The following is a 27,158-nucleotide window of genomic DNA, read 5'->3' as shown; positions in this document are numbered from 1 at the left end:
ACATCAATTTTTATCTCTTCCACATCTTCTCCAGCAATCAGGTTTCTAACATTTTCCCCTCCCCAATACAAATGCAAGCACATATGTATCCTTGGTCACCACTAGCGCATGAGAAAGAGCACATGATATGTCCCAGATCAATGAATAGCATTGCAATGTCTTTCTCACAGCTACAGCTTGAACAAAGACATCATAATGCCAGTAGATGGGGTGGGTGGGGGAGAGGAGGTGGGTGTGTCTTCACAGGTAGTTTTGAACAGTACTAACACCATTTTACAGGGCAGTAAACTTCACTTCTCAGGTGAAGTTCAGCCACCCTAAGCTGAGCTGGATCATGTTACCAAATGAGGGAGAAAACACTGCACTTAGTCCATGATGATGGAATTGTGGTACCAGAATAACAGCATCTAGCAGCTAATCTCCAAGAGGATAGGTTCTCCGTGTTAAGAAGCAACACAGATTAGTTAGAAATCAGAAGTCCTTTCCATTGAGCACAAGCATAAGAAGTTCTTGTAATCTCTCTCTGGCACCATTTGAGAATATTTATGAACACTAAAACTGGCTAAGAAACCACCCACACATTTTCAATGTATGATAAGGTCTCATGAGAGCCTATATCTTTCAATAAAATGTGACGCTTAAGAATCAGCAAACTGTTTTTTGTTCCTAGATTTTCCATTGGAAGGTTGTTAAAAAAAGTTAACCAACATTTAAAAATCTTTAAGTGTTCGTTCCTTCTGGGCCAGAAAAGCACTTCTCGTCAGGAGAATGTTTGGACTCTAGCAATTTTTGACCAGTTGTTGTTTAATAAATTGTCATTCAGACAAAAACTTGAATGCTTTGACTTCTTTTTCTTCAACCAGAAGTGATATGGGTCATGGCATCTTTGGAGCAAGCTGTCAGAAAACAACTCAACAATTTTGCCTCTAATTGTACCCATTAACAGAGCAAGGAAACTTCCTACTCATTATTCCAGGAATAGCAACAATGTCTTTTGAAAGTTGATTAGCTGAAGTTTCAAGTGTGCCAGTACTCCTCAACTCTGAAAGCTCTTCTATTGACACCAAGCAGCAAGATTAGTTTGCAGGAGGAGGGAGCCTGCACAGCAGTGATGTGGTGTTCAGGACTGATGGCGTAAGTTGGAATGTGCTGAAAACTCCTAGCTATTCTGTATCAGTAAGCACAGTTATAGCAAGATGGCCTTCCTACTGGCAGGCTCTGCAGAACAACTCATGCTTGTGGGAATCTGCAAAGGCTAACAACCTTTTCAAACCTAAAACCAAAGACAAGACGCAATGCTAGAACAACATGGAAGGGGGAAAAAAGGCTGTTTTCCATTCTGTGTGCATCATATGGCTGGTTGCTTTCATGTTCTTTCCTCATGCTGGAAATTCCACGTAAAGGAATATATGTTGGGATCAGTCACAGAAGGGGATAAACCTCATTATGTGGGGGCTGCATTTTGTTTGTCTGTGTTGTTTGATAAGGAGAGAATGTCTCAAATGCTTATATGAAAGTTTGTTGGTATTTGTTTCTGTTAGCTGTCTGAGGCTTCCATTTTGCTGGCTCTCCATTTTATTTTTTCCTTTGCTTGCAGTAGCTGTTAGTGACAATCAGTAAAAGAGATTTATTGTTCCTTCTTAGGGCATGTTGCAACTTTTCAGTCTGATTATTTTATTACATCAATCCAAATTAAGTATCTTGCTTATGCTGCACTTCCCACCTCCTGATAGACCTGCTGCCTGAATGGAAGCAGGCAAGGTGACAGGACTCAAGTATATTGTTAATCTGTGCCCTGGGGAAAGTTAACATTTTTAATGATCCCGTGAAATAGACCCAAATTCTAGACATATCCTTTATCTCTAGTTGTCTTTGTGCATATGTGCCATCTGCTTTTTGCAGTGTAGTAGGAGAGATGGAGAATGTTTAGTTTAAGTAAGCCTGAAAACTGGAGGAAATAATCCCGATGACACCTACGCATTCTCACAGAAATCCTCTTTTAGCTCAAGCAGGAGAGGGTTCTTTCTCCATAAGAAGACATCAGGGGCTCCATTTCTCTACTGTCAACATACAAGCAGATGTTTAGCCAGGTGCTGCTGTGCCCATTTGTATGCTGCTGCAAGACTTTTATGAGCTTTAGTGGTGATTTCAACAGAAGGGTGTTGCTTATTTGGTGTGCTGGCAAATAACTGGAGGTTCTCACTGTGTTATTGAGGCTTTATGTTCTCTTCTGGAGAGGAAGAGACTGGTTAAAATACCTGTAAAGCTAGCCTATTAGTAACAACTGAGCAGTACAGGTCAGCTTCATTCCTGTTCCTGTGGTTTGTTAGTGATGTGAACCATTTCCTTCCAGTTTATTTTATGTTGCCTTTGCTACTTGTAATGAATGGATTGGTTTGCTCAGCCTGGAAGGATGAGGTTTATACTACTCTGGTTCAGGGCCTTTTTCTGGTTATGTGAACTCATTTGCTATTCCAGTGACAAGTTACATAGCATCTGCAGCCCTGTCAGAGCAAGGATAATATTTAATTCAGATAGGCACAGCATAGTGCTTCTGAGACAGACATATTCTTCTGGAACCACAATTTAGGCTATGTAGAAGAGCACCAGGATTCAAATGCCATTGTTTTCAAGGAGAGGTGCCCGGTTCTGTTCCTTGGGGCTGCTATCCAGTAAAGAAACTTACAGTGACCTTTAGTGACCTTACCTGGCCAGGTGAGCTACTGGGCAGAAGTGACTTGCACTTTGTTCTCTAGAAAGTTTCTCCCTCATTCAAAGAGGCTTTTTGCTCTGCAAGTTATCACAAATCAGGGCAGGGGGAAGCAGTATGGGAGGTCTAGATTTGAAAACTACAAGATTTAGCAGTTAAACGTAGGTTGTTTCTGTCTCTTAATCAGTACACCCGTTCTTCACCCCCCAACTTGTTGAATTCTTTGTGCTAGTTTCTTCCTCTCCTGTGAAATTAATTCTTTTGGCTCCTGTTCAATATGGTGTTAAGTACCTACTTAATCCTTTGCATTAGTTTGAGCTGCTGAATAGAGAGGAAGCTTGGGCTTTTGCTTAGAAACCAGGACTGAGGTGTTAGAAATGTAGGAGCTTCATGCTACAAAGAGGGTGAGAGAGTGGGCAAATTGTATTGCCTCACTTTACTTTAGCATCCCCCTGTGTGACTAGATGAGTGTTACTCATTTCCCTTGCAGGGGGTAGCACAAGGTGTCTGCCAGTGGGGATTGTAAAGAGCTTTGAGAATGCTGCCTTTGAAAGATGAACAGTTTTGCTGCAGTGAGCACTGGATGACTGGACATGTTTGACAGCACTTTGTGGAGCAAAGAAATTAGTGGGACTGTGCATTATTGTCACAAAGGGGAGACAGTTTCTGAGACAGCTTTTGAAGTTGAATTCTATATATCATTTTAATGCAAGAATATATTTTAATTTAGACACAATACAAGGTGCCACAACTTCAAAAATTAGAGTAGAGGCTGAATCAGGCAGACATACTGGAACATTCCTAGTGCTGCCCCAGAGCCAGCACTGAGCTTTGGATCTTGGGAGCTTTTGATGGAGAGGGTCACATACTATGCTTAACAACTCCATTTTCTCTTTGAGTCAGCTTAGGTGGAGCAGTTTGAGGTACAAACACTGTTTCGTGAGAGGGCTCTCAGGATGGAAGTTTTAAATTGCTTACCCAAATCCCTATTTTTTTAACACCTCAAAGAAAGCATAATGGTTAAGACATATGGGTGACAACACAACTTCCTATCCCAACAGGTGGAAGATGGACCCTGAAAAGAGGCAAGAGTTGCCTGGAAAAGCTCAAGGAAAACAAAAACAGTGAGACTGTTCTGCTAGTTTCTGACAAAGTTTAATAAAATTTTTGGTAGTTAAATATGTTTTGATTATTAAATCTGTAGATGGGTATGGCATTCCAAATGCAGTGGTACAATTTGCCAGTGAGAATGCTGAGAAAAAAATGTGGAGGCTGAAATTCAGATCCAGTTTAGCATTTTTGCAGGTAAGTTTTTTGGATTCAGAGCTCATTTGGGAAGGGAGGGAGGCATGGATTCAAGTCCCAGCAGATTCAGAGCAAAGGTTTTCCTCTCCAGTCACTCTGAATTAGGTAGAAGAAGAACACAGCTCACTCAGTCTTCCACATGCTGTATCAACAACTGGAAAAGCCCATTATGCAGGTCGTACATGACAATCAGAGGTCTCTTTTTGGCCTTCTGGCACACTCATGAGAGGACGATGTAAGACAAGATATGAGATAACTAAACACAGAGATCATTCCTGCTGCTCTTTTCCCTTCAAACGGAATTTAGCCCTGGTGAGAAGTTCAGAATTGACGTTACTAAGGTCTGAGATTTCCTGTTTACCTCAGAAAACAAGCACAGCACAGGCCGTGATAGCTCAGGCTTCCACAGAGTGCCTCAACAAATCATCGTCACCCCTCACCCAAAGGGACGCGCCGCAGGAGCACAGGGGTGGTATCCTTGCAGCCACCACTACTTTGCTCCTTCAAAGTGTCTTCAGCCCAAAGATCAAAGGTCTTTCTAGACATTCCTAAATGATGTGTCTAGCACCCGCAAGAGGTTCACTGGTCTCAGTGAGGAGATGGGGCAGCTAAGAACTACTGCTTTTTTTTTTCCTAAAAGTGAAACATGCACCGCCTTCTACTGCAAGCTGTGCCTGCTCTCAGCATCAACTTAGAGGGACAGAGTAAGTCATGTAGAGCTTTGTAGTACTGGCATGCAGACTCTGCACAGATAAGTGGGACAGTTCACACCTCTCTTGCTGTTGCTTCAGTCTTTTTGTGAATCATGCTGGATCATATGTTGTGGATTATATGTGAGCCACAGATTTTTCAGAACTGCATGCCTGTACACATAATGTCTCTCTAAACCATGTGCAGGAAGTATTCAGCATGGAATCATTAGGGGCTCTTAAAATCAGGCTGTTGATTCTGCTATCCATAGAAAAATATTCCCATTTGAAAGTGTTCCGTTATAAATGTAAAAAGATTGAAGCCAGAGAGGACAACATAGGCATTGCTAGGGGAGGCTGCTGTGTGAGAGGCCATATTGTTTACTGATTCTCCCGCTTGAAATGGCAATAAATGACATTTCTCATGCAGTAGACACAAGAATAAGATCTTTTCATAAGTAGGAAGAGCCTTCATTTGAATGCAGATAGCATTTGAGCCAGGACAACCCTTAAAAGCTGAATTGGCTAGGATTCACTGCATGGGACTTGAAATCAGATCATATACGAACGCAGTGGAAATACTGTTTTAGTGGGAGTTGGAGGAGATCCCAGATGAATAACAATCAGATTCCATTTCAACCCTTACTCTTGGCCAGCTGCTTCTTTTGTATGTGCTGGGAAAGATTAAAAAGTTTGGAAACAGGATTCATGTGGCGCCTTATTGCAGTTCTGGGGCATTTTCTCTCTCTCTCACTGTACCAGAAGTGCTAACAGTTTAATAAGACCAGGGTCTGTGGTTTAAGAGTGTAATGTTAAAGGATGCATATAGCTAGTCAGGGTACATTCTGTTTCAATCAAACCCATCCTGCCTTGAGAAAACTTCAAGGACAAAGGATGATTAGATGTAGAACTGGTGCCTGCACAAGCAAGTAGGTAGTCAAAGACATTACAAGCTTTGTTTACCCTTTTCTGGCTAGCGTATTGATAGCAGTTATTATATGTTTCCTCTGAAAAGAATAAGAATTGCATAGAGGCCTCCAAACTCCTTCCTTATGTTCTGTACCTTGGACTCTATACAGAGGTCTCCCTGTCCATTATTGGAAACCTTTTGGTCTTCTGGAATCCTTCCAGTCTTTTTGTTTATGGGGAATCTCCTAGTACATGTATGTTTTGGTTATGTTTTATTTATGGGGTATCTTCTAATATGGTTATCCTTTGACAGAATCTCTGGTCCTGTCTTAGAACTGTTGATAAGTGGATTGCATGAAAACATTACCATGGCACCTATGAAGTTCTCCAACAGAGCTGGACAAACTGATTCTAGAGTAAGAAATATCACAAATTACATTGAATATATTATTAATTGATTTTTACTTTATTCACACGGCTACACAGTGAATAAAAACAAATTATAAAATGACTCAGTCATTTGCCTAGCTACTATATAATTACGGAATCCTGCTTCTCCTGATATCAAGCACTGGCATTCCCATTAAACTTGTTGATTAGATAGGAGCTACAAGTCTCCAAACCAGATCCATCTGTGCATAGGCTATGTAAATGCCATCGATGCCAGTAAATTTACAGTAGGGTTGTATTTTGCCTTAAGTGTCCTTTTAGATGATTCTTCTCCATAAAATCCAGTCTCCCATTGGTACTTTAATTTCACTGTAACACAAATTCACCCTCAGTTTGACTATTGATTTTTGTTTAAAAAGCCTCATATCTTGAAAACACACAAATGAGATAGGCATTTTCAGCTGTGTAAGCAGTGAAAGCTGACTACTCCAGACAACATCTTAACAATGGTACCTGAAACATGCAGTTGCATCATGGCATAGAGTTACACCCCGTGGCTGAAGCAGCAAAGAAACCCTATTTTTTTCTCTATTGATGCCTTTTATACAATTCAGCATTGTTTTGCAAAGAGGCTTGAGCTGTCCTATGACAGTAATCACTATGAAATCTCAATAAATGTGGTCCATTCCAAGTGCAGGCTAACCATGAAACTCCAATCTGTAATGCAACCTTTTTTTCAAGATGGGAAATTCTGTCTCCGTCCAACTAAGAATGGGTCACTGTTTGGAAGTGAATTTGAGAACAGAATCCAAGTCCTGCTATCATAAGACCTGAAGAGAAAGACAGTCTCTTCTACTTAAGTTATTTGAAGAGCATTACTTTGGCAAGAAAAGAAAAATTATTGCTATTCTAAGACCTTGCAGGTTCCAAAATAACATCCCTCTGGAACATCCCAACATATTCTTCCAGTGAGTCTTGTCTGTGGTGGGTCAAAACTCTGGCAATACAATCTTCACTGTCTTAGTACTGTATAGTGCAGAGACCAGTGGTACACAAGAAGAAAATTGTTAAGGCAGTGGTTCTTCCTAGAGATACAGGAATTAAAGTGCCTAGTAACTAAGGACATAGAAACAGAGTCTGAAATGTCTTATGTATTCCAGTTATTCCGTTAATTTACTTTGGAAAAAAGAGATAGTGGTCTTCAACATGCATAAAAGGGTGGAAGAATTCAATTGTTCTGCACAAAGGTGAAAAACCCGAGCGAATGCACTCAAATTCACAGTGGCACCAATTACCCTGAGCTTAGGAATTTGGAAGATATGCTTCAAATAATGGAGTAAAGCAGAAACAGACTAAATAAAACACAGTCAAGTATGATGTTGCCCTTTACAGACAGAGAGTCATGGAGAGAAGTAGCAAAGCAGGAGACCATGGTTAACCAGAGGATAATTTTGCAAGGGAAGCAGAAGAGGCTTTAGAATCTGCCCTTTCCGTAAAGAGACAAACCTAAAGCTTTTTATGTACTTGCTGTCCCCAGTCCCCAAACTCTGCTGTGCTTCCTTAAAAGAGGGAGCCTGGCACCACCAGAGGGAATTCCACAGAAGCGCAATTTAAAAATGCCATCAATGAGAGAAACTTCTGACTGCAAGAATCAACTCAACTTTATTTTTTAGTATTCATCTTTATACAAAATGCCTGTTATCTCAGGACTGTAATATACTGCTTCTTTCTACCACATACAGACACACACCAGTGCTTTTAATGACAACTCTTTGGTCATTTTGTAAATGTCACATAATGCATCCTTGCTTGCAAAAGCAAAGTTCCTCCTGATAGAAACTGCCTACCAGAGTACCCCCTCACATAATCTGTAGTGGCCACTGTTATTGTCCTCTTGCCAAAGTATCTCCTGTTTAGGATTATTCAGATCCCATCTGAATCTGTGCTGAGCCCCATCCCAGTTGTATGGTGGGCATAACTGCTGCCACACAGACCAGAGAGATTAATCTGTTAGCAACAAGCTTAATTTGAAAATATGGTGGGTAGAAGGAGAAACAAACACATCAATGAAGTGTGAGTTTATATGGCTTGAGTAAGCAGTGCCCAGAGTGGTGGTGAAAGCAATCAATGTTCAGCTGAGAAAGAACTGCTAGGAGAGGTGCAATGAGAAGGGGAAAAAAATGAAATGACAGTCAAGTTTAGACTGAGCTGGGAGATCAGCTATTTGATGGAGAGGTCAGCCGAGCAACATGGAGCTATCAATACAATTATTCTCATCTACGCAGGATATGATGTTGGCCATTGTATTGAAGTAATCACGATCAGGGAGGAGGCAGGGATAAGGAAAGTCCTGAGGAGATACCTTGCTAGTTAAAATAGAAAGCAAGTGTATAAAAGGTAGATTTGCCTCTCAGTGTTATTTACTTGCTGGTTTTGCAAGCAAGGCAGAACAACTTTTATCTCAAAAATAAAGAGGATGCTCCTTTCTCACCCCATTTAGGTGTTTTTGTCAGTTTGCTGCAAGGATGTTATTCAGTATTACTTGCCCTCCACTATGAATCACTTCTGATTTTTTTTTTAATCAGGTGACTGCTGACTGTCTAGCAAGAATTTCACTTTACAGATGGTCCCAAGATCACTGTCCAAAATGACCTTGGAGGCCTCAGCCTGTAGAGACTAAATAGTGGTCTGCAGCTGCAACTCAAATTCTGCTTTTCTCAGGGGCACACAGGCAGGAGCCCAGGACAGCATACCTGCTTCTTCATACATTTCAAGAGTATTTCTGCTGTGTGAGCATGCTGGTCTCTGCTAACTGTGTAGGGAATCGGGTACTAATTCTTTAGAAGAGGAAGTAGCAGCTGTGGGAAGACAGGAATTCTGGCAATCCAGAATCAACTCACAAGGCACGAAGAATCGTATCTCCCTGTAGATTAGGACTAGGGTGGAGCAGCAGAGCTGCATGTAAACAGCATTGAGCTAGATGACCCTGGAGAAAGAGCACCCCTCCTAGCACAGGAGGGAAGGTATTTAGTCTCCATGGCACATTGACTGAGCTCTACTTCATTGCCATGAAAGAAATCCAGTGACTAATGGATCTCTCACAATTTTTTTCCTCTGGCGTCACTTTGAGAACAATTATTATATGTAGCTACTCCCTGGATGCAGGGGGCTGTGTTTCAGCTACAAGCAAGGCTGACCCTCCTAGACTAGTAGTGTGATAATTGCTCTTGCCTATTCATACCTGTGCTTAGAGAATAGGAAGATGGCTGTCCTTTCTAATCCAGAGTTCTACCTCTGTGCTTCTCACTGTTTGACACTTGTTTGATTAAAATCTTATTTTTACTAGGTTGCTTCTCCTGTGAGAGGCTTCACTGTCTCTTCCCAACACCTTTTCTACAGCTCTGGGATCTCTTCATGCACGATACCCTTTTTATGCAGAACAGCAGCTGCCAAAAGTGGAATTTCCCCCACCACACAGCTTCCAAGGCTAAACTAGAGTCTAGGCAGAATCTGTTCATCACAAGAATCAAGATTTCAACAGCTCCTATTGCTAAAGTAACCACAGATGCAGCTACCGCCACTGCCGTTGCCTCTTCCCAAGATGGGAAGTATTGTCACATCTCAGCATCTAGGGTCTGGAACCATCACTTATGTGGCTTCACAGCTGAAGTGTGAAAGCACAAATAGCACTGCCAGCTTATGCTGAGCCACATGGTGTCAGCTTATGCTACAGCCCTGGTTGCCACCAGGGTACTGAAGCAAACTTGTTAAATCTTAGTTGTTAGAGGAGATTGCCCAGCTGTAAGTACCACAAGGTTCAGAAGGTCTGCATCAGCCATCTTGTTTCAGGAGCAGAAACATAATCAGTCCTACAGCTCCTCACTCTGATTTCTAGTAATTGTTTTTGCAACTTTCCTGAACTATCTCTTCAGAAATCAGGCTCCTATAATACAGGAAAATCTCTTATGTTTATGTTTCCAGAACTGCACCTTTTTTTTTTCTTTTTTTTTTTTTTTTTTTCCAAAATAAAGGGAAGGAAACAAAGGACTCCAGCACATGGTGGGAAGCTCAAAGCTTTATTAAGTAGAGAACAGTAAAGGATTTGTAAGTCAGATGCTTTAGCAAGTTAAGACTCCCCACAAGGCACAAGCTAGCTGCAATAAGGCACTACAGAGAGATCCAGTAGTGTAGACAGACATAAGCAGCTCATATAATTCAAGATAAGCTGTACATTTGGTTGCAGATGCATGCTGTATAGGTTCCTATAGACATCACTGACCGAAGCACTGCTCTTTTGGCCAGGTATATGAGAGTAAGATGACATTTGTATCTCAATTCTGAGATAGATCATGGATGAACAATTAGTGTATGCAAGGCAGCAGGTCAAGAAGTGATGCCTTCTCCATTTTTGTGGTGATTTTTTCCCAGTGCTGCCGCACCAGACAGGCAGTATAAAATAATCCAGCTCCTGGACTAAGACTCACCTAAACTTTCATCGTCTTGATAAATTGACTTGACAGTACATTCTATGTCCTACTGGTTTTAAATCCCAGGAATTACTCAGCAGTTAAGATGGGGAAAGGGAACAACTTTCATAGCTTTTCCAAATCTTAGGATACCTCATTAATTCCACCTGCTCTTCTGCTACCTTAGCAAGGTCAGGAGTTTATGAAGCCTCAAGAAACTGAAGTCTCCTCTTAACCCAAAACTGAATATCTGTGATGGTCAAATTTTGAGCATAAAAGTTGCGTCCTCTCCCCACTTGCATTACTGCCAAATGATACTTTCCTTCCAGGGCAATTACATATGCAAATTCAGCTGCTCCTGGTGTCACCAGCTGCTGTGTCCACAAGCAGTCTTGAACACTGCCTACTTTCCATATGTCAAGGCCCTGGGGGTGTGTGAAAGGGAAATGGGGAAATTAAATTTCCCCTGAAGCAATGGTGACTATTGCTACCTGTCACCTGAGGTATTAGAGTCAGCTCTGCAACTAGTCCTGCCTTTTTCCTTTGCTCTTCCCCTTCCCACAGCAGAAGCAGCTCAGCTCTGAAGTATTAGAGAACAGCAAAATTTGATCTCGTGTATGCCACCAAGCAGCCTATGTCCGGTTCTGCATTCCTAATTCTCCTTGTTGTCCTTCCCAGTTAGGAAACCACTTTCAGTTGTAGGTGTCATTGCTGCAACAGCCCCAGATACCTGCAGGCTGGGTAGTAACTGGGTTTCCATAGCCAAGGTCCCAAACCAAGGACCTGAAGCAGCCTTCTGCAAGCTAAGCTGAGCCAAGCCAAGCGAAGCCATGACCTTTCTCACTGCATTCAACTGCACTCCTCTTATACTGTTTTGTGTCAAGCCTCAACATACAGTAGAGTCTAAGCAGCTCAGTACTAGGCAGCAGGACTTACCCCACAGAACAATCTTCATAATCTTTGGTGAGTATGCAGAATAAAACCAATACTTAAATTTAGTGCATCAACCCAATGTGGTAGTAGCAAGCTTTTAAGCTTGTCTTTAATAGCTGATGCAATTCACTGTCATGCTACACTGATATCTAGCATTGAATATGGAGCTGCCTGCAATGGCACAGAACTGCAGTGATAAAAGTAGCAAATCTGGCCATGCTTTTCCATGCAGGGGCAAGTCTACAGACGGCCGTGTTGCTACAGTGCTTGAAGCGCTCAGTGGTGAGCCATTTATGTGTATGCAGCTAATTTGCACGTGTCCTAGTTTTGGCTGGACAATTTTCTTTCTAGTAGCTGGTATAGTGTTATGTTTTGGATTTAGTATGAGAATAATTTTGATAACACACTGATGTTTTTAGTTGTTGCTATGTAGTGGTTATACTAAATCAAGGATTTTTTAGCTTCTCATGCCCTGCCAGCAAGAAGGCTGGAGGGGCATAAGAGGTTGGGAGGGGACACAGCCAGGACAGCTGACCCAAACTGGCCAAAGGAATATTCCATACCATATGACATCATGCCTAGTATATAAACCGGTTGGTGTTGGCTAGGGGGGTGGATTGCTGCTCAGAAAATAACTGGGCATTGGTTGGCGAGTGGTGAGCAATTGCATTGTGCGTCACTTGTTTTATATATTCCAATTCTTTTATTATTGTAATAATTTTATTATTGTTGTTGTTATTATTATTATTATTTTCTTCCTTTCTGTCCTATTAAACTGTCTTTATCTCAACCCACAAGTTTTGCTTTTTTTTTGATTCTCTCCCCCATCCCACTGGGGGGGGAGGAGGAGTGAGCAAGCAGGTGTGTGGTGCTTAGTTGCCAGCTGGGGTTAAACCACAACAGTATGTTTATGGGATTCTGAATTATCGAACAGCACTCCTTCATATAGCTTTGTATCATTCTCCAGTGCTGAGGGACAGTTTGATTTTAGCCTCTGGAAAATTCCAGGGCTTTCCTCTGGTCCTAAGGGGTTAAATATGAGCCACATGAGTGAGAAGCCAGTAAGAAGTCTAAGCCTGATTAAAAACACATCTAATAGTCATAACAAAAATCCTTTTACTGAGTCCAATTCTGACACTTAATTAAAAAGTAAAAATAATTTATTCTTACTGAGGAAGAGACCTAAATTCTGTTTATATCTCACAGTCCCAGTAATTATGAAAAGGGTTGCCAATTCCACTAACACAAGCCTTAGCTTTTTTATAGTGTTTATACATATTAGCCCAAAATAGGAGAGAAGAAAAAAGGTGTTTACTCTGCTAGCAGAGCATTCAGGCAGAGTGCTAGTTCTGGATCTCTGTAGGAGGACCACGTATTCATTGGTATTAGGCTGACAAACTATAATTATTATATGAAAACTGGAGGGGATTTGGAGAACGCTCATCAGTGTAATTAAAAGTGAGGTTTTTGCCAGCTATTTCCATTTTATGTAGTTATAAATCTATTATTTGAACAAAGAAGAAAGGGCCTTTGTATAGTACAAAACAGAAGAGGTATGAAAAGATGTTTCAAAGCTACAGAAGGTTGCTATCAGCATGTATTTGCAGACGTGTAATTATTTCATTACATATATAACCTTTAAAAGAAATTATGATATTGAAGATAGTTGGAAGTGAGGGATGCTGTCATGGAAAAGTAGTTTTATATTAATTTACCATCTTTCCATAAAGAAATTAATCGATACAACTTCTGGTTATGGTAATGCTTTAATTGAAATTATTTCAGGAACTTACACAAACTCCCCCTCACACATGCTTCAGATTTACATAGCAGCTTCCTAGTTGTGATATCTGACGTATAGTTTTGGCTACAATTTATTAAACCTCTGCTCAGTTCCAGAGAGTGTTGCATGTGTCACTGGAGGATCCCCTCCACATGATTAGCTGTGCATATACACTTAGAATATCGGGTTGCTCTTTTATACAGTAGTTTTTTTCCCTGAGTACCACTATTCACCGTTAGCAAGTAGAGCAAATGATGTTGTGACCTGTCTATCACAATAAGTGATCAGCTGTTTCTACCATTGACAGAGGATCTAAGCAAGACTGGTGGTGCACATTTGTCTATTGCATAGTCCAACATGCAGCATTTCCTCTCATCATGGCCACTTTGCCTTCTTCCTCTTAGTGCTTACAAAGCACCAATCCAATTAGCACACAGCCATCCTCTATGTGGCTGATGTTCCTCTGGAAGAGAGAAATCCAATTTAAATGGAGTGAATGGACTCCCCACTGACATGTGATTCAAAGACATTTCAGGAGAGGCAGCCTCCCCAACCCCTCTAGCAGGTGATGAGAAACTCTCTTCCACCCAGGAAGTTTCTTCCTGGGAATTGCTTAGCAAGTACAACCATTTCCGTCATCCCTGTTCCTACTGTGCCTTAGGAAAGAAATTAATGGCAAGAAGAAAAGCTTCTGAGTGAATCATTTCCATTGGGCAAATACGAGAGCATGAGAAGCATCCCCCATAAACCCAAAGAGTATTTCCTCAACTAGTAGTTCTGTAAGAGACATCAACATAGCTACATTGGAGATACAAGTACCCCCTACAGAGAGCTTTCAGCCATACAAGCTTCTCCCAGGCCATCCATGTGTCCCAGATCTGAATGTTTTGTTCTGTCCAAGTTGAGTACTATTTCCAAATCTCTTCAAGCTGCTGCCTTTTATTAAGGCATTGCATGTGTATGCACTACATTATATTTACTGCTTTAAGGACCAGACTTTCTTTGTACAGCAGATACTTGATCTTAAGTTTCCTCCTGTGGACAATTTCTGTGACCTAGACTGACTCTGGTTATAATGAAGTTAGTCCACAGATAATTGACAGTGAGTGTATCATCCTTAGTTCACCTTAAGTAAGTTATTTCATCCCACTGTAGCTGAAGCACGAAGAGCCACAAAACTGCACAGAGAGTAATGCACCACCTAGCATAAGAATTGCTGGAAGTGCATCCAAAAGCTGGCCCCGGACATTGCTTCTGTCTGTGACAAGGAGATTATCTGGCAGACTGGACCCAGAAGCCAGTATGGATTCTCCCCCTCCAGTTGATTCCTGGGGCATGTTCCATTCTTTTTTCTGCTCTTGCTCATTTCTAGCATGTAGGGGAAATCTGGCAGTTAGCCCAGCCACTCCTTGTAGGCTTAACAAATGTATTAGAGTTCCTTCAAGTGTTTCTGGGTAACAAAATGCACTTGTCAGCAGCAATTTTCACTGAATACAGTGAATCCACAGGTGACATCTTTCCAATCTTCCTCACTCTTGCTAGTGATGTCTGGAGCCTAGATCCTTGGGTAAGGAAATTTCTGTCAAGTAGCCTGTCACCAACAAGAGAAAAGAGAGTGTCTAGGTCTATGGCAGAGGAGCAGATCCCACTGAGCCAGAACACAAGAGGCCACAGCTCATTTTCACCATCTCCCAGACACATTGGTGACTCTGATCCTATGCCCATGAATGCCAGCTCACACGATGCCTTCATGCTCAGACCCTCTTTAGTGCACATCCACACACATTTGTCCACCAGTCATGTTCTTCATACTGAAGTTGGTGCAAAACACCCCAAATTCTTTCCAAAATCCATGCACTCATCTGCCAGTCATGCCCACACTTTTCCACAAGAATTTCTTCAAGGTGAAAGTGAGGAAGTACAGAAGAAATACCTGCCACATATATGGACTAAAGTAAGCTGAGAAACCAACTGTTCAGGAAGATATAGCAATAATAGCTCCATCCCTAGAAGCAGATGGTGATAAATAAATGGCATATTTGACATAGCTGTTATAGTCACCCAACTAGTTAACCAAAAAAAGATCAGATCACAGCAGCATTGGCTCAGATCTTCTTCCTCCAACACAGGAAATTCCATTTCCTCAGCACAGTGCCTTGTGCTTATCCTCCCAAGCTGTGCTGTTCTGAAGAACCCACAATAGCTCAAAGACACACATTTGCGTCAGCGTGTCACATTGAATTTTCACTTTCCAAACAGTAGTGTATGCATATAGTATTTTATACTATTGAGGTGAATTTGTTTTAAGATATTTTATAGGGTCTCTAAAGCCAACAAATTCTTGTGAGAACTGGAAATACTCTGTCAATGGGAATACCATCTTCATCCCATGCCCTAGTACTTGAAAAAAATTTTATAGTAATGCTATACAAAGGATGTATGACTTAAAATGAATTTGTACCAAAAAAGAATATGATGATTAAGTAGGTGCCAAGTAGGTTTTAGAGGATGGGCTCTGATCTTTTGATCATTAAATTTCTAGAGAAACATCATGGAAGAAGAAATTCTCTCTGACATTGACAAGGTGTTCAAGGCAGGCCAAGTTCCAGACTACAAAACATATTTGATTTTTCATTTCTGACAGGCAAGCAGAGAGAGTAGATGCTCCTGGTAAGTTCTCCCCTCTTCACCCCTCCCAGCATGACTTCAGGGGGTGGAGGAGGGAAGAAGGAAGAAAGCTTTGAGAATGCTAAAGAAAGAGCTGTGGAATGATACGCACTCAAGTGGGCTGAAAGAAGAGCTACCATGCATCCTGGCAAGGCTGGGCATGTATGTGTATGTTATACACTCATCCATCATGCTGACATTGCCAGGGGGTTTCTTCAGCAATTTGTTTTTGTAGGCAGTAGTTATGTGCTGGCATCTAGACATCATCTAGGCACATCTTTAGTTTTTTTATACAATTAATTAGATGTCTAAGCCTGTGAAGGGTTACAGGCAGAGCTAGACAGTCCCTGGTCTCAAATAAGTTAAGAAAATCCTAGATCTGGATGAAATAACTGGCATTCTGCACATAGATACATTATGAACATCTACCCCTGTAGACAACAGATCAGAGAGTCAATGACAAGTATGTGGAACAGATATAAAGTGGTTCTGCATAGACTATAGTGGCATATGCAAGCCCATTACAAATATGTCCCTGACCTTCCAGATAGCTAAAGGACTAAGGATAGTCACTGCCACTTGAGAGGATGTTTCTGATGAGGGAGTTGAGACAGTGATGACTTGGAGAGCAGAGTAAAGCTATAGCCATAAACCCAACAGATGTGGAGTATAGGAAGAGGCAGAGGCTAAGAAGTTAGGAAATGGGAAATAAAACCAAAGTAGCCTGAAGGTGTCGGTAAGAGCTTGCTCAGTCAACACACACAAATTCCAAATCATCTTCCTATCATCTTTTGCTTAATTCTTCCCCCTGCTTCTTTTGTTGTATTTTCATCCTCAGCAATCTACCATGCAAATCTGACTCCAGACTGCTTCAGTCTTGTTCTCCTCTTTGGGGTTTAATACTGGGACATTTTTTGACTGAACACAGAAGACTCTGACAATTTAGAGATTACCAAATCAGTCCATTACTAAAATGCCTGCCAGGGACTCTCAGGTTGGGATTGTTGTAGTTACTGGGAATGTAAAATAAAATGACAGTTTCAGTCTTGTTGCACTTCTATATTTCAGTATCTTGGCTGCTAAGCCCTTTAAGACAGGATTTCTCAGACAGTTGGATTTGTGAATCTCATTTGTGTAGCTGTTTTTCAGAGATAGCCAACATCAGATGTTCAAGAAGGAAGAGCAAGAAGAGTCACTGTAGATAGCCATGGGACATCCATAAAAGCCTTCTAATGCTGAAAAGTTTGAGTCCTATACATTGGCTTTGGGAAGAATCTGCATTAAGTATTCTCATAGTTTAGTCTTTAAAATGTCCAGTTCCTCTCTGAATCTTGTCAAATTCTTGCCATCCACAGTATCCTATAACAATGAGGAGGCCATCAGACTTACAAGAAGTTAAGGAATGTAAATTCCAGATATTACCTTGAGTTTATTTTTGATCATGTATGGTTTCCCTACAGTATAAACTCTGCCCATACTCAACTCCCTCCAAAACACCCGTCTAATGACCTACAATTGAGATGAATACTTAGGACAGCTAGAATGTTTCAGTGAGGGTATTTTGGAATGAAGAACCGGGGGAGAAACAGCTAGTTGCTAGCAGGCACTCTTTTGGAAACACTGCCTCTTTCAGGTGTTGCTTCAACTCTCAGTTCCAGATTGACTGGAGTCAGAAATAGATCTAGCACAGGAGGGAGATGATAGAGGAAGTAAGGCCTGTAGCTAACCTTTGCTAGGTTGTGTCACAGCTCCCTTGGTAGGTAGAGGTAGCATTGAGCTATACATTCTGGGAGAGTAAGAGGACTGTGCAACTGGCCTTTCATAAACTTAGCATTGCTAAATGGTTCCTGTTTGTGGTTCTCCAGTCCTCACATTAGGAAAGATAACAGACAGTAAAACTTATCTGAGATGAATTCAGTTCTCCTTTGACTCTTTCTGCCTTTAATCTTCCCCTTCTAGGCTATGATTTTCTGTGACTCCATCTGTTCTCTTGGCAGCTATCCAAAAAAATGCAAGATAGAGACAAGTAGCAAAAGACTCCAGGAAAGCTGAGATATCCAGCATTACAAACAAATACTTCTGGCCGAAGCCTCTAGCATTTCTTCAAAAGGTGGAGTTTTAAAGAGAAACCAGAAAAGTTTGGACTAATTTGAGTTGGACTTACTATTTACTGATAGAATACTGCTTGAGGAATCACCATTTGCCTTTCAGCATTGTCGGATTTCTAAGAACTGATGTGCACTTGGGCCAAGGGCAAGGCTACTGAATATGCAGCCCAGTAAGGCCCAAGTAAGTACCAGGCTACAGATGTTAAGCAAGTACTGGCAGTTGGAGAACCCAGTAGTCTTCATTGTTGTTGGAGTAGGGGCCATTCCAGCTATCCTGCATAACTGACCAGGGCAGCGGTCATGGTGGGATACATGGGTGATGCAGCATGTTAGAGAAGCACGCTCTGTGTACTGGTAGTGAGAGCAATTTTCATTCTGTCTTATTTTGGCATTTCTTGTAGTCTAAAATCATTCATGCAGAAAAACACAGAGCTGCTCTTTGTCCATGAGAACAGGCCACAGTGGATATTTTTTTAATTGAAGCTGACTGCTGGAGAGCAGGGAGCACCACCATTTTCCATATGCCGTCTGGGTTAGGGGTTTGCTTTTGTGAGGGGCAGGAGAAGAAGAAAAAGGGGTTAGACTTGTTTGCAGTAATACAACTCTCAGCAGACATGCATCTCTGTTTCAGGACAGCTATCATCAGTGCTATAATAGTGGGCACTGATGCTTAGGATGGGCAACTACACTGAATGAACACAAAGCCCCAGGCACTTGTCCAAAGGGACAATACAGCATTAAGGCAATTTTAGGAAAGTTTGCACTCCCTGGCCCTGTGATATGCAATCTATGTAGTTACAGAGACTTTAAATTTTTGGAGCTTAACTCTTGTACCCTCTGCAACACCAGTTTTTAAGAGAAAAGAGGCTTGGCTCTTTGAGATCCATAGCTGTAAAGACCAAGGCAACTTGAGCCAGGGGGCCCCTTTGCAACACACTCCAACTTTCTAAGAAGTCAGAAAGGTAGAGCTAACTCCTGAGCTGACTAGACAGCTTGTGCTAGCCAGGAGGTTTGGCACAGGCCTCTCTGAAGTTCATCACAGAGCAGGAATTGCTGTGGCCGGACAGTTCATTCACAGATACCACAGATGAGGCTGCAGGCAGCTGGCTGGAGGATACCTCTTGTCAGGAGCAATGTTACAAGACAACTGAATAAAATTCAGTCAGTTGTTTTCTCTCAGAGGAGAGGGGGCTAATATTTCAATTGACAGCATGGGTTACTACTGGGCCAAGTATAGCTTCCTCTACATTTAAGATAGGTGTAGACTGTCAAATTCTTGCCTCCAGAGCATGCGCCCCAGCTAGAGGGAGCAAGGCACTGACAGGCTCAGGCTGTTCCCAGTCCTCCTTTTGCATCTGTGCTTGCCCTTGTCCTCTGCTGCTCTTCCACACACAAGTCACATACTGCTGGCAACATTTACCTCCATAGGCCCTCCTCTCTGTTAGCCTGTTATCTCTTTTGTACCACCCAAATCCTCTTCACTCACCCAACACCTTTTCTTCTTGCTGGCTTTTCCCTTCCAAGCTTTCATCAGGGTGCAGCCCAAGAGATAATAATTTGCTTGGTTTTAAAGCAATAAATTGGAAACAGAACAGTTCAACTGTGTCCTGACAGACGGGAGAAATCATCTCTCTTCACAATCACCTGCCTGATCTGCCCACAACGGTGTTTTTTTAGCTGCAGTCTCTATGATGGTTTGCAAGTCTGAGGAAGGCAAGGTCAAGGAGGTAGAGGAAGAGACAGAAAGGTGAAAATGCAAGGCCTGGACCTACCTTTTTAATTGGTAGACGATTGCCACCTACCTGAAGTATTTAAAAAGAAAAAAAAGTACAGATCAGCACCCCAAAGTAATGAGTCTGAATCAGCTGTCACTGGATTGGAGGCATGTTGCCTTCTTCCCTGTTTTGCAAGGAAAACCAAGCCTTATGCTTTCTGGTGTTTAACTCCTCAGAGGCTGCACATTCAAGTTTTCTGTAGCCTTTCTGACTTATGAAGTAAGATTTGTTTAAAAACGAAATAAAAAGAAAGAACAGAAATGAAAACAACCCCACCATCTAAAGTCTTACACTGACTTCAGGCAGATACTAAATATCTAAAGACTCACTTTAAAGCTACAAAGGATGACAACACCATAGGGGAATGAAATCCAGGTAGCCACCAGCCATTAAAACCCTGCCAGGCCTTCTTGAATCACAGCAACAAAAATAACATCTTACCTGAAGACTTCACACAGTTAAGAATACAGCTGCTTTCCTAGAGCACTTACTTTAGGCTTAGAAGTGGTAGTAAGTCCCTAGGACACTAGCCTTTTGCACGCAAATGAGAACTGCTTTGTCCAGACAGCAACTAATACATCCTCTTCAGGGTGGGAACAGGTCCACTTCTTCCATAGCAAGTTAACCCTCTCCCACCTCCTGTCTGGGCTATGCATGGTATGCTGCAAAGGCGAGGGCATGGATTTGCAAAATATCAGATATATGCAGGATAAAGAGATGGAAAGAAAGAGGAAAAGGAACAGGGATAGTCTCCAAGGTTGAACCCAGTCCCTGTGGTGTATGCCTGCATAGCACAAAAGAGAAAGAGAAGCAAGCTGTAAAAGAAGAATGTAAATAGACCCAGATCTCCAACTGCTCTTGGGCATTCAGGGAACTCAGATTTAATAGGAATAATAAGATATCCTTCCCTGCCCCCAGTCAGGGGAAGACATTTCAGCACAGTCTTGGAATACCCGTTTACACCTCATATATTTACCTCTATCAGGCAGTGTCTGCTCCTTACCACCTCCCTGGTGGCTTCTCCATGGGAGGCACGGCCCCCAGAGCGGGACTCAAGGATCCCAAATGGCCTGCAGGCAGATTTCTGCCTGTGGGCATGGTCAACATCTGGTAGTAGTATATAAGGTGCACAACTACTCCAGAGATCTTGGGATCTCAGAAGTTCAAGAGGACTCTGGTTTGGGTGGAAAATACCCAAGGTTAGTGTCAAACACACACGAGAGATCATAAGAACCAGAGTCAACAGCTGACTGCAGCTGCAGTGCTCAGAGCATACTGATTCTCTGAAGAGTATCTGTGAGGTGTTTTTTCTTAAAACGCCCACAGGATACTGAGCCTCAAGTCCTGTAACTTCACATCACTCTTGCTTTCCCTGTTTCCCCTTTACTTTTCTCTGTGTTTCTATCTGGATAATTAACTAGCAAGGTATTTCATCTATATACAGGCTTCTATTCCTCAGTTTTTTGTCTGTCCTTGTTCCTTCCTCTTTTTACCTATGTTTTCTCTCCCTGTTGTTTGCTTTCTTCATGTGTAATTAGGAATTGGAGTGGTGCATCTGCTGTTTGAATAAAAGCAGAGAACAGTGTAGTTCATTTAGGGAAGCACGGAGATTAGAAATGGCTGAAATTTGGGGTCCATTTTATGGAAGATTCCATTTGGAAGCTGGTGAAGCTGGTCTAGAGAACAAGTCTTCTGAGGAGCAGCTGAGGGAACTGAGGTTGTTTAGTCTGGAGAAAAGGAGGCTGAGGGGAGACCTTATCACTCTCTACAACTACCTGAAAGGAGGTAGTTGTAAGGTGGGTGTTGGTCCCTTTTCCCAAGTAACAAGTGATAGGACGAGAGGAAAAGGCTCAAGTTTTGCCAGGGGAGGTTTAGATTGAGTATTAGGAAAAATTTCTTCACCAAAAGGGTTATCAAGCACTGGAACAGGCTGCCTGGGGAAGTGGTCGAGTCACCATCCCTGGAGGTATTTAAAAGACATGTAGATGTGGTGCTTAGGGACATGGTTTAGTGGTGGACTTGGCAGTGTGTCCTGGTTTTGGCTGGGACAGAGTTAATTTTCTTTCTAGTAGCTGGTATAGTGTTATGTTTTAGGTTCAGTATGAGAAGAACGTTGATAACACACTGATGTTTTCAGTTGTTGCTAAATAGTGTGTATTGGGTTTGTGTGGCAAGTTTTTGGTAGCGGAGGGGTTACAGGGGTGGCTTCTGTGAGAAGCTGCTGGAAGCTTCCTCTATGTCCGACAGAGCCAGTGCCAGCCGGCCTTAAGATAGACCCACCGCCAGCCAAGGCTGAGCCCATCAGCGATGGGGGTAGTGCCTCTGGGATAACAGATTTAAGAAGGAAAAAAAGTTGCAGGGGACACAGAAACAGCAGCCGGGGAATGGAGTGAGAATACGCAAAAGAAACAATGCTGCAGACCCCCAGGTCAGTGCAGAAGGAGGGGAGGAAGCGTTCCAGGTGCTGGAGCAGAGATTCCCCTGCAGCCTGTGGTGAAGACCGTGGTGAGGCAGGCTGTCCCCCTGCAGCCCAGGGAGGTCCACGGGGGAGCAGATCTCCACCTGCAGCCTGGAGAGGACCCCACACCAGAGCAGGTGGATGCCCAAAGAAGTCTGTGACCCCGTGGGAACCCCGTGCTGGAGCAGGCTCCTGGCAGGACCTGTGGCCCTGTGGAGAGAGGAGCCCACGCTGGAGCAGGTTTGCTGGCAGGACTTGTGACCCCACGGGGGACCCACGCTGGAGCAGTCTGTGCCTGAAGGACTGCACCCCGTGTAAGGGACCCAGGCTGGAGCAGTTCTTGAAGAACTGCAGCCTGTGGGAAGGACCCACATTGGAGAAGTTCATGGAGGACTGCCTCCTGTGGGAGGGACCCCACACTGAAGCAAGGGGAAGAGTGTGAGGAGTCCTGCCCCTGAAGAGGAAGGAGCAGCAGAGACAACGTGTGATGAACTGACCGCAACCCCCATTCCCTGTCCCCCTGCACCACTGGTGGGGAGGAGGTAGAGAATTTGGGAGTGAAGTTGTGCCCAGGGAGAAGGGAGGGGTGGGGGGAAGGCGTTTTGAGATTTGGTTTTATTTCTCATTACCCTACTCTGGTTGATTGGCAATAAATTAAGTTAATTTTCCCCAAGTTGAGTCTGTTTTGCCCATGATGGTAACTGGTTGAGTGATCTCTCCCTGTCCTTATCTCCACCCAGGAGCCTTTTGCTATATTTTCTCTCTCCTGTCCAGCTGAGGAGGGGGGAGTGATAGAATGGCTTTGGTGGGCACCTGGCATCCAGCCAGGATCAACCCACCACATAGTGTTTAGACTAAGTCAAGGATTTTTCAGCTTCTCATGCCCTACCAGCAAGAAGGCTGGAGGGGCACAAGAAGATGGGAGGGGACACAGTCAGGACAGCTGACCCAAACTGGCCAAAGGGGTATTCTATACCATGTGACATCATGCCTAATATATAAACTGGTGGGAGTTGGCCTGGTGGGATCACTGCTCAGGAACTAACTGGGCAACGGTCGACGAGTACTGAACGATTGCATTGTGCACCACTTGTTTTGTATATTCCAATCCTTTTATTAGTATTGTCATTTCATGATTGTTATTATTATCATTATTAGTTTCTTCCTTTCTGTTCTATTAAACTGTTCTTATCTCAACCCACTAGTTTAACCTTTTTTTTTTCCCGATTCTCTTCCCCATCCCACTGGGTGGGAGGGAAGTGAGTGAGCAGCTGTGTGGTGCTTAGTTGCTGACTGGAGTTAAACCACAACACAGTGTTAGGTTTATGGTCAGAGACCCAATGATCTTAAGGGTCTTTTCCAAAATATGCTGTCACTTTTATCTGGAAGTAGGCCCTTTTTTGCCAGTGGTTCCTGTAGAGATGAAATTCAGTAGGAAATGCCAATATACAATACTTCTGAAACCAAGCATGCTCCTCAGAATGAATGTCAGCTGTTGCTGAATCAGCTGAGAGCCTTCTGCATTTCCACACTGCAGTTGACAATGTCTGTCACTCCAGGGCTGCTCTGCAGAGCCAAATGCCTTGGCGCAGGTGCTCCACACCTCTTGGGCTAGCCAGCTTCCCAGCATTTCTGCTTTGGGACTTGGGCAGAACAAAGAGCTGCGTGGAAAAACTGATGGCCCCTCTCTGAGGGGCTACTTGTATAGCTCGGCTGCACTAGAGGTGTGATATATGGAGGCATGCCAGGAAATCCAGCTAAAGCCCTGTAATTTGAAGAATCTTTGTCAAACTCAAGATATTTTCACCAGATAGTTTAAATTTGATGAATCAGTTGTTTTATGCAAAACGTAATTTGATCAGAAGATTCCTGATGGATTCTAGGTGGAAGCAGAGTGGCAAGATGTAGGAGCTGGAGTATTTATGTGAAACTGTTTGAACATAGACTGAAATGTGATCCCACCACTTGCTTCAGTAAAAAGACAACACAAGTAATTTATGGACACACCAGTCAGATATGTACTTGCCACCTGAGAATTTTAAATTAGAAACAACATACTGAGAACCAGCAATAACCAGGCTGGCAGGAGAGAAGGGATGTGAGCTGGGTAGTTACAGAAATGGAAGACCAGGAGGTGAATTTGGTATGTCAAACAAACATGTCCTCTCTTTTCCAGCAGGTTGCATGTCACAGGCAGGGACTGAGGGCATGGACAGAGGTCTGTGGGGTAAAGCTAATGCTTTCATCTTTCCCCTGCTATATTGCTCCTGCCAATCCCATTGTTTCTAAGGAAGGATTCCTTTGGAGAATGCATTGGAAGCCAAGGAAGCAGTAGAACTAAGCAGTTTGTTATATTAAGCTATCTGGGATGCCACAAGGAGGTGGCTGGGAACAGTATCATCATTGCCTGTAATTTAGCTATCTTTGTGGCCATGTCTGTCATATTTTGCAAAAGACAAAGGTGATAAGCTTCACATTTCAGAGTGATGGAAAGTGTGGCAGGGCCTTTGGAAGAATCTGAGACACTATGACAAGTCAGGAGACTTAGCTTTACTGCTTATGTCTGGTTTAGAAGCTGCAAAAATATTTTTAAAAGGAGGTGATCCCGTTTGAGCCCTGGGTCTCTGCAGCAGCACTGAGAACAGACCTCTAAGTGCTGCTCCACGGACTTGGAGACAGGGTGATTTTATGCCATCTGAGGATTCAGCCTGCTTTACCTCCCCTGCTCTTCTTCTCCTGTTTTTGTCTTCTTTTCCATTCCCCTAGTGCTTTCCCCCCTTGACACTGTGTCTCTTTTTAGTGACTCCTTTTCATTGATGAAGGTCAGTGTGTTCAAAATTGGCTGTTGATTTGTGCTACCTATGACAAGTCAAGGGCCTCCCTAGAGGTATCTTAAAAGGATATAATTTTCAGAGGTGCTGAGCAGCTCTTACTGGGTTCCAATGCTGTGTTAAGTGCACAACACCCCTGAAAACCAGGCTCCTTACAAATGTTTCTAGGCAAGGGACCCAAGAACAAGTCACTCAAGATTAGTGAGCAGTTTTGGAAGTTTGATCTAGGATTTCTTCCTTTGGATGAATTCTTTTGCCTTTCTTATCTAATAAACACATTTTTAGCCTTTTGTTTTCCTGTTTTGCTCAGGTTTGTTGCTTCTTATGGTTTTGCTTTTCTTTGCTGTGATTTCTTCCTCTCATCATGATCTCAGCCTCCCTACTTGTGCTTGTCTTGTCAGTTTTCCGCTACTCTTTCTGGTAATGCCCAGTGCTGATGTGCTGAGGCCATTTCTGTGCTCTAGAGAGGTTTCAGGAGAAATGTCTGCAGAGTTAATTTAGCCACTGTCAGCAAAAAATCAACTTCTTTGCATTACAAAGTATAGGAAACATATCTAAGGAAACACGTCTAAGGAGATGTTTCTGTCCCAAAAGAAATAAAAGTTAAGAGACAGGCAAACCTGTTTTTCATTAGATGTATGGGATCATGAGACAGATATTGATAGAAGGAAAACTTTTTATTTGGGTGCTATAGCTTGACATCAGCAGCAGGACAGGTAAGGTAGAGGAATAGAATTGTCAGCCCCCTTCTCTCCTGCTCCCCACCACCTTGAAGTGCAAAAAGTTCATGTCATAATCAGATTTCTCTTTCAGCATCACTGGAAGTCACTTTTCCCTTGGAACAGCCCTGGGAAAGGCATTCTCCCTTGACATTTCTGCTGACTGAGCTGAACACTGACCTGCTATGGTTTGTTTTTTCTTACAGGAATGAAACTGTTTTACACCAGTTCTGTTGCCCAGCAGCTGATGCAGAGCAGAAGCCTTCTTCTCCGGACTCCTCACCAAGGTGGGAAATTGCTGCCAGAAAGACCTTTTCTTTTCCATCCCCTATTTCCTTATCATCCATCACTCAACTTACTGCCCCAGAAAAAACTCATGTATTATACACACCCATCCTCCTCCATTCTCCCTTATATCCCATGTCCCCACCACAGCTGTGCCTCTTTTCCCTCCCAGAGATTACTGTTCATACTGTTGTACAATTACTCATAAACCCCCTCTGGCCTCCACTCACACACACCCATGCACCTCTAAAGACATATTTTCAGGCTCTCTTCAGACATCTACTTCTATCAATCCACATTCACGCTTGTACCTTTTTTTACCCTTCTGTATCACTTTGACACTGACATGCTTCAGTCTTCTCCTTCAAATTAGTTATCCCACTTTATAAGGTGCCTGGACACACACCAGTGTAGACCCATAACCTTTAAGCTACAGCAGAAGTCACCAAACAAACTCCGTGTTCAGTCCCACACCCTGAGACAGGGTGCGGGGCACAGTTTTACGTGTGTTGAAATGGTTTGAGCTTGCCAATGAAGGAGAGTTGTAGACAGGTACTATTAACTATTACCAACTTGTATCCAGTGCAGCCAGGTGTGGGTACACCAGCAATTGTCATAGCTCTCCCTCATCAGTAAATGACATCAGTGCCAAGACCAAGGGGTCCAAGGAACTTCAAAAATACTTGAGATGCACATATTGCGTATAGCTTCCATGCTCGGCCTTGTCCCTCTGTTCTTGCCATCTCCTTCTCTCACAAATTCTTACACCTCCATCTCACAGACCTACTCCTTTTTCTCATGCCTCATCACCCTTCTGTCAACAGCAAACAGGTTTCTCTTTAAAGATTTCCCTCACCACACTGCTAGACATTTACATCTGACCTTTGGCATGTGTATAAGAAGTTTGAGTTACTAGGGAGGGCTCTGGACAGAATTGCAGTAGTAAGGCTACAGCATTTTAAAAATTATAGTTCCTTTGTCTGGTCTGCTCGGTGGAGCAGACTGTGGTTTCTGATTTCCTTCCAAGGAAAAATGTGAGTGCTGGACAACTCTGAAGAGAATGGGGAGGGAGTGTGTGTGTATGTTCAAAAGTAGGGTTCAGCCACACTTGGAAACAGGGTAAAGAAGCA

At 42.8% G+C, this 27,158-nt stretch overlaps 1 protein-coding gene across 4 annotated transcripts in view; it reads left to right on the top strand.

Moving 5' to 3' along the window:
* IQSEC3 (IQ motif and Sec7 domain ArfGEF 3) overlaps nt 1–27,158 on the top strand; it is a 106,323-nt gene that overhangs the window by 22,273 nt on the left and 56,892 nt on the right. For all 4 annotated transcript variants that reach the window (XM_049822636.1, XM_049822640.1, XM_049822638.1 and 1 more), the window contains exon 2: nt 25,950–26,030. In XM_049822636.1, coding sequence (XP_049678593.1) covers nt 25,950–26,030 — 81 coding nt within the window. The remainder of the gene's footprint in view (nt 1–25,949; nt 26,031–27,158) is intronic.

Source organism: Accipiter gentilis, chromosome 18 (genome assembly GCF_929443795.1).
Source record: "Accipiter gentilis chromosome 18, bAccGen1.1, whole genome shotgun sequence".
In the NCBI taxonomy this organism is placed as follows: domain Eukaryota; kingdom Metazoa; phylum Chordata; class Aves; order Accipitriformes; family Accipitridae; genus Astur; species Astur gentilis.
The sequence above is the reverse complement of the archived record's forward strand: the minus strand, read 5'-3'. Positions and strand labels throughout refer to the sequence as shown.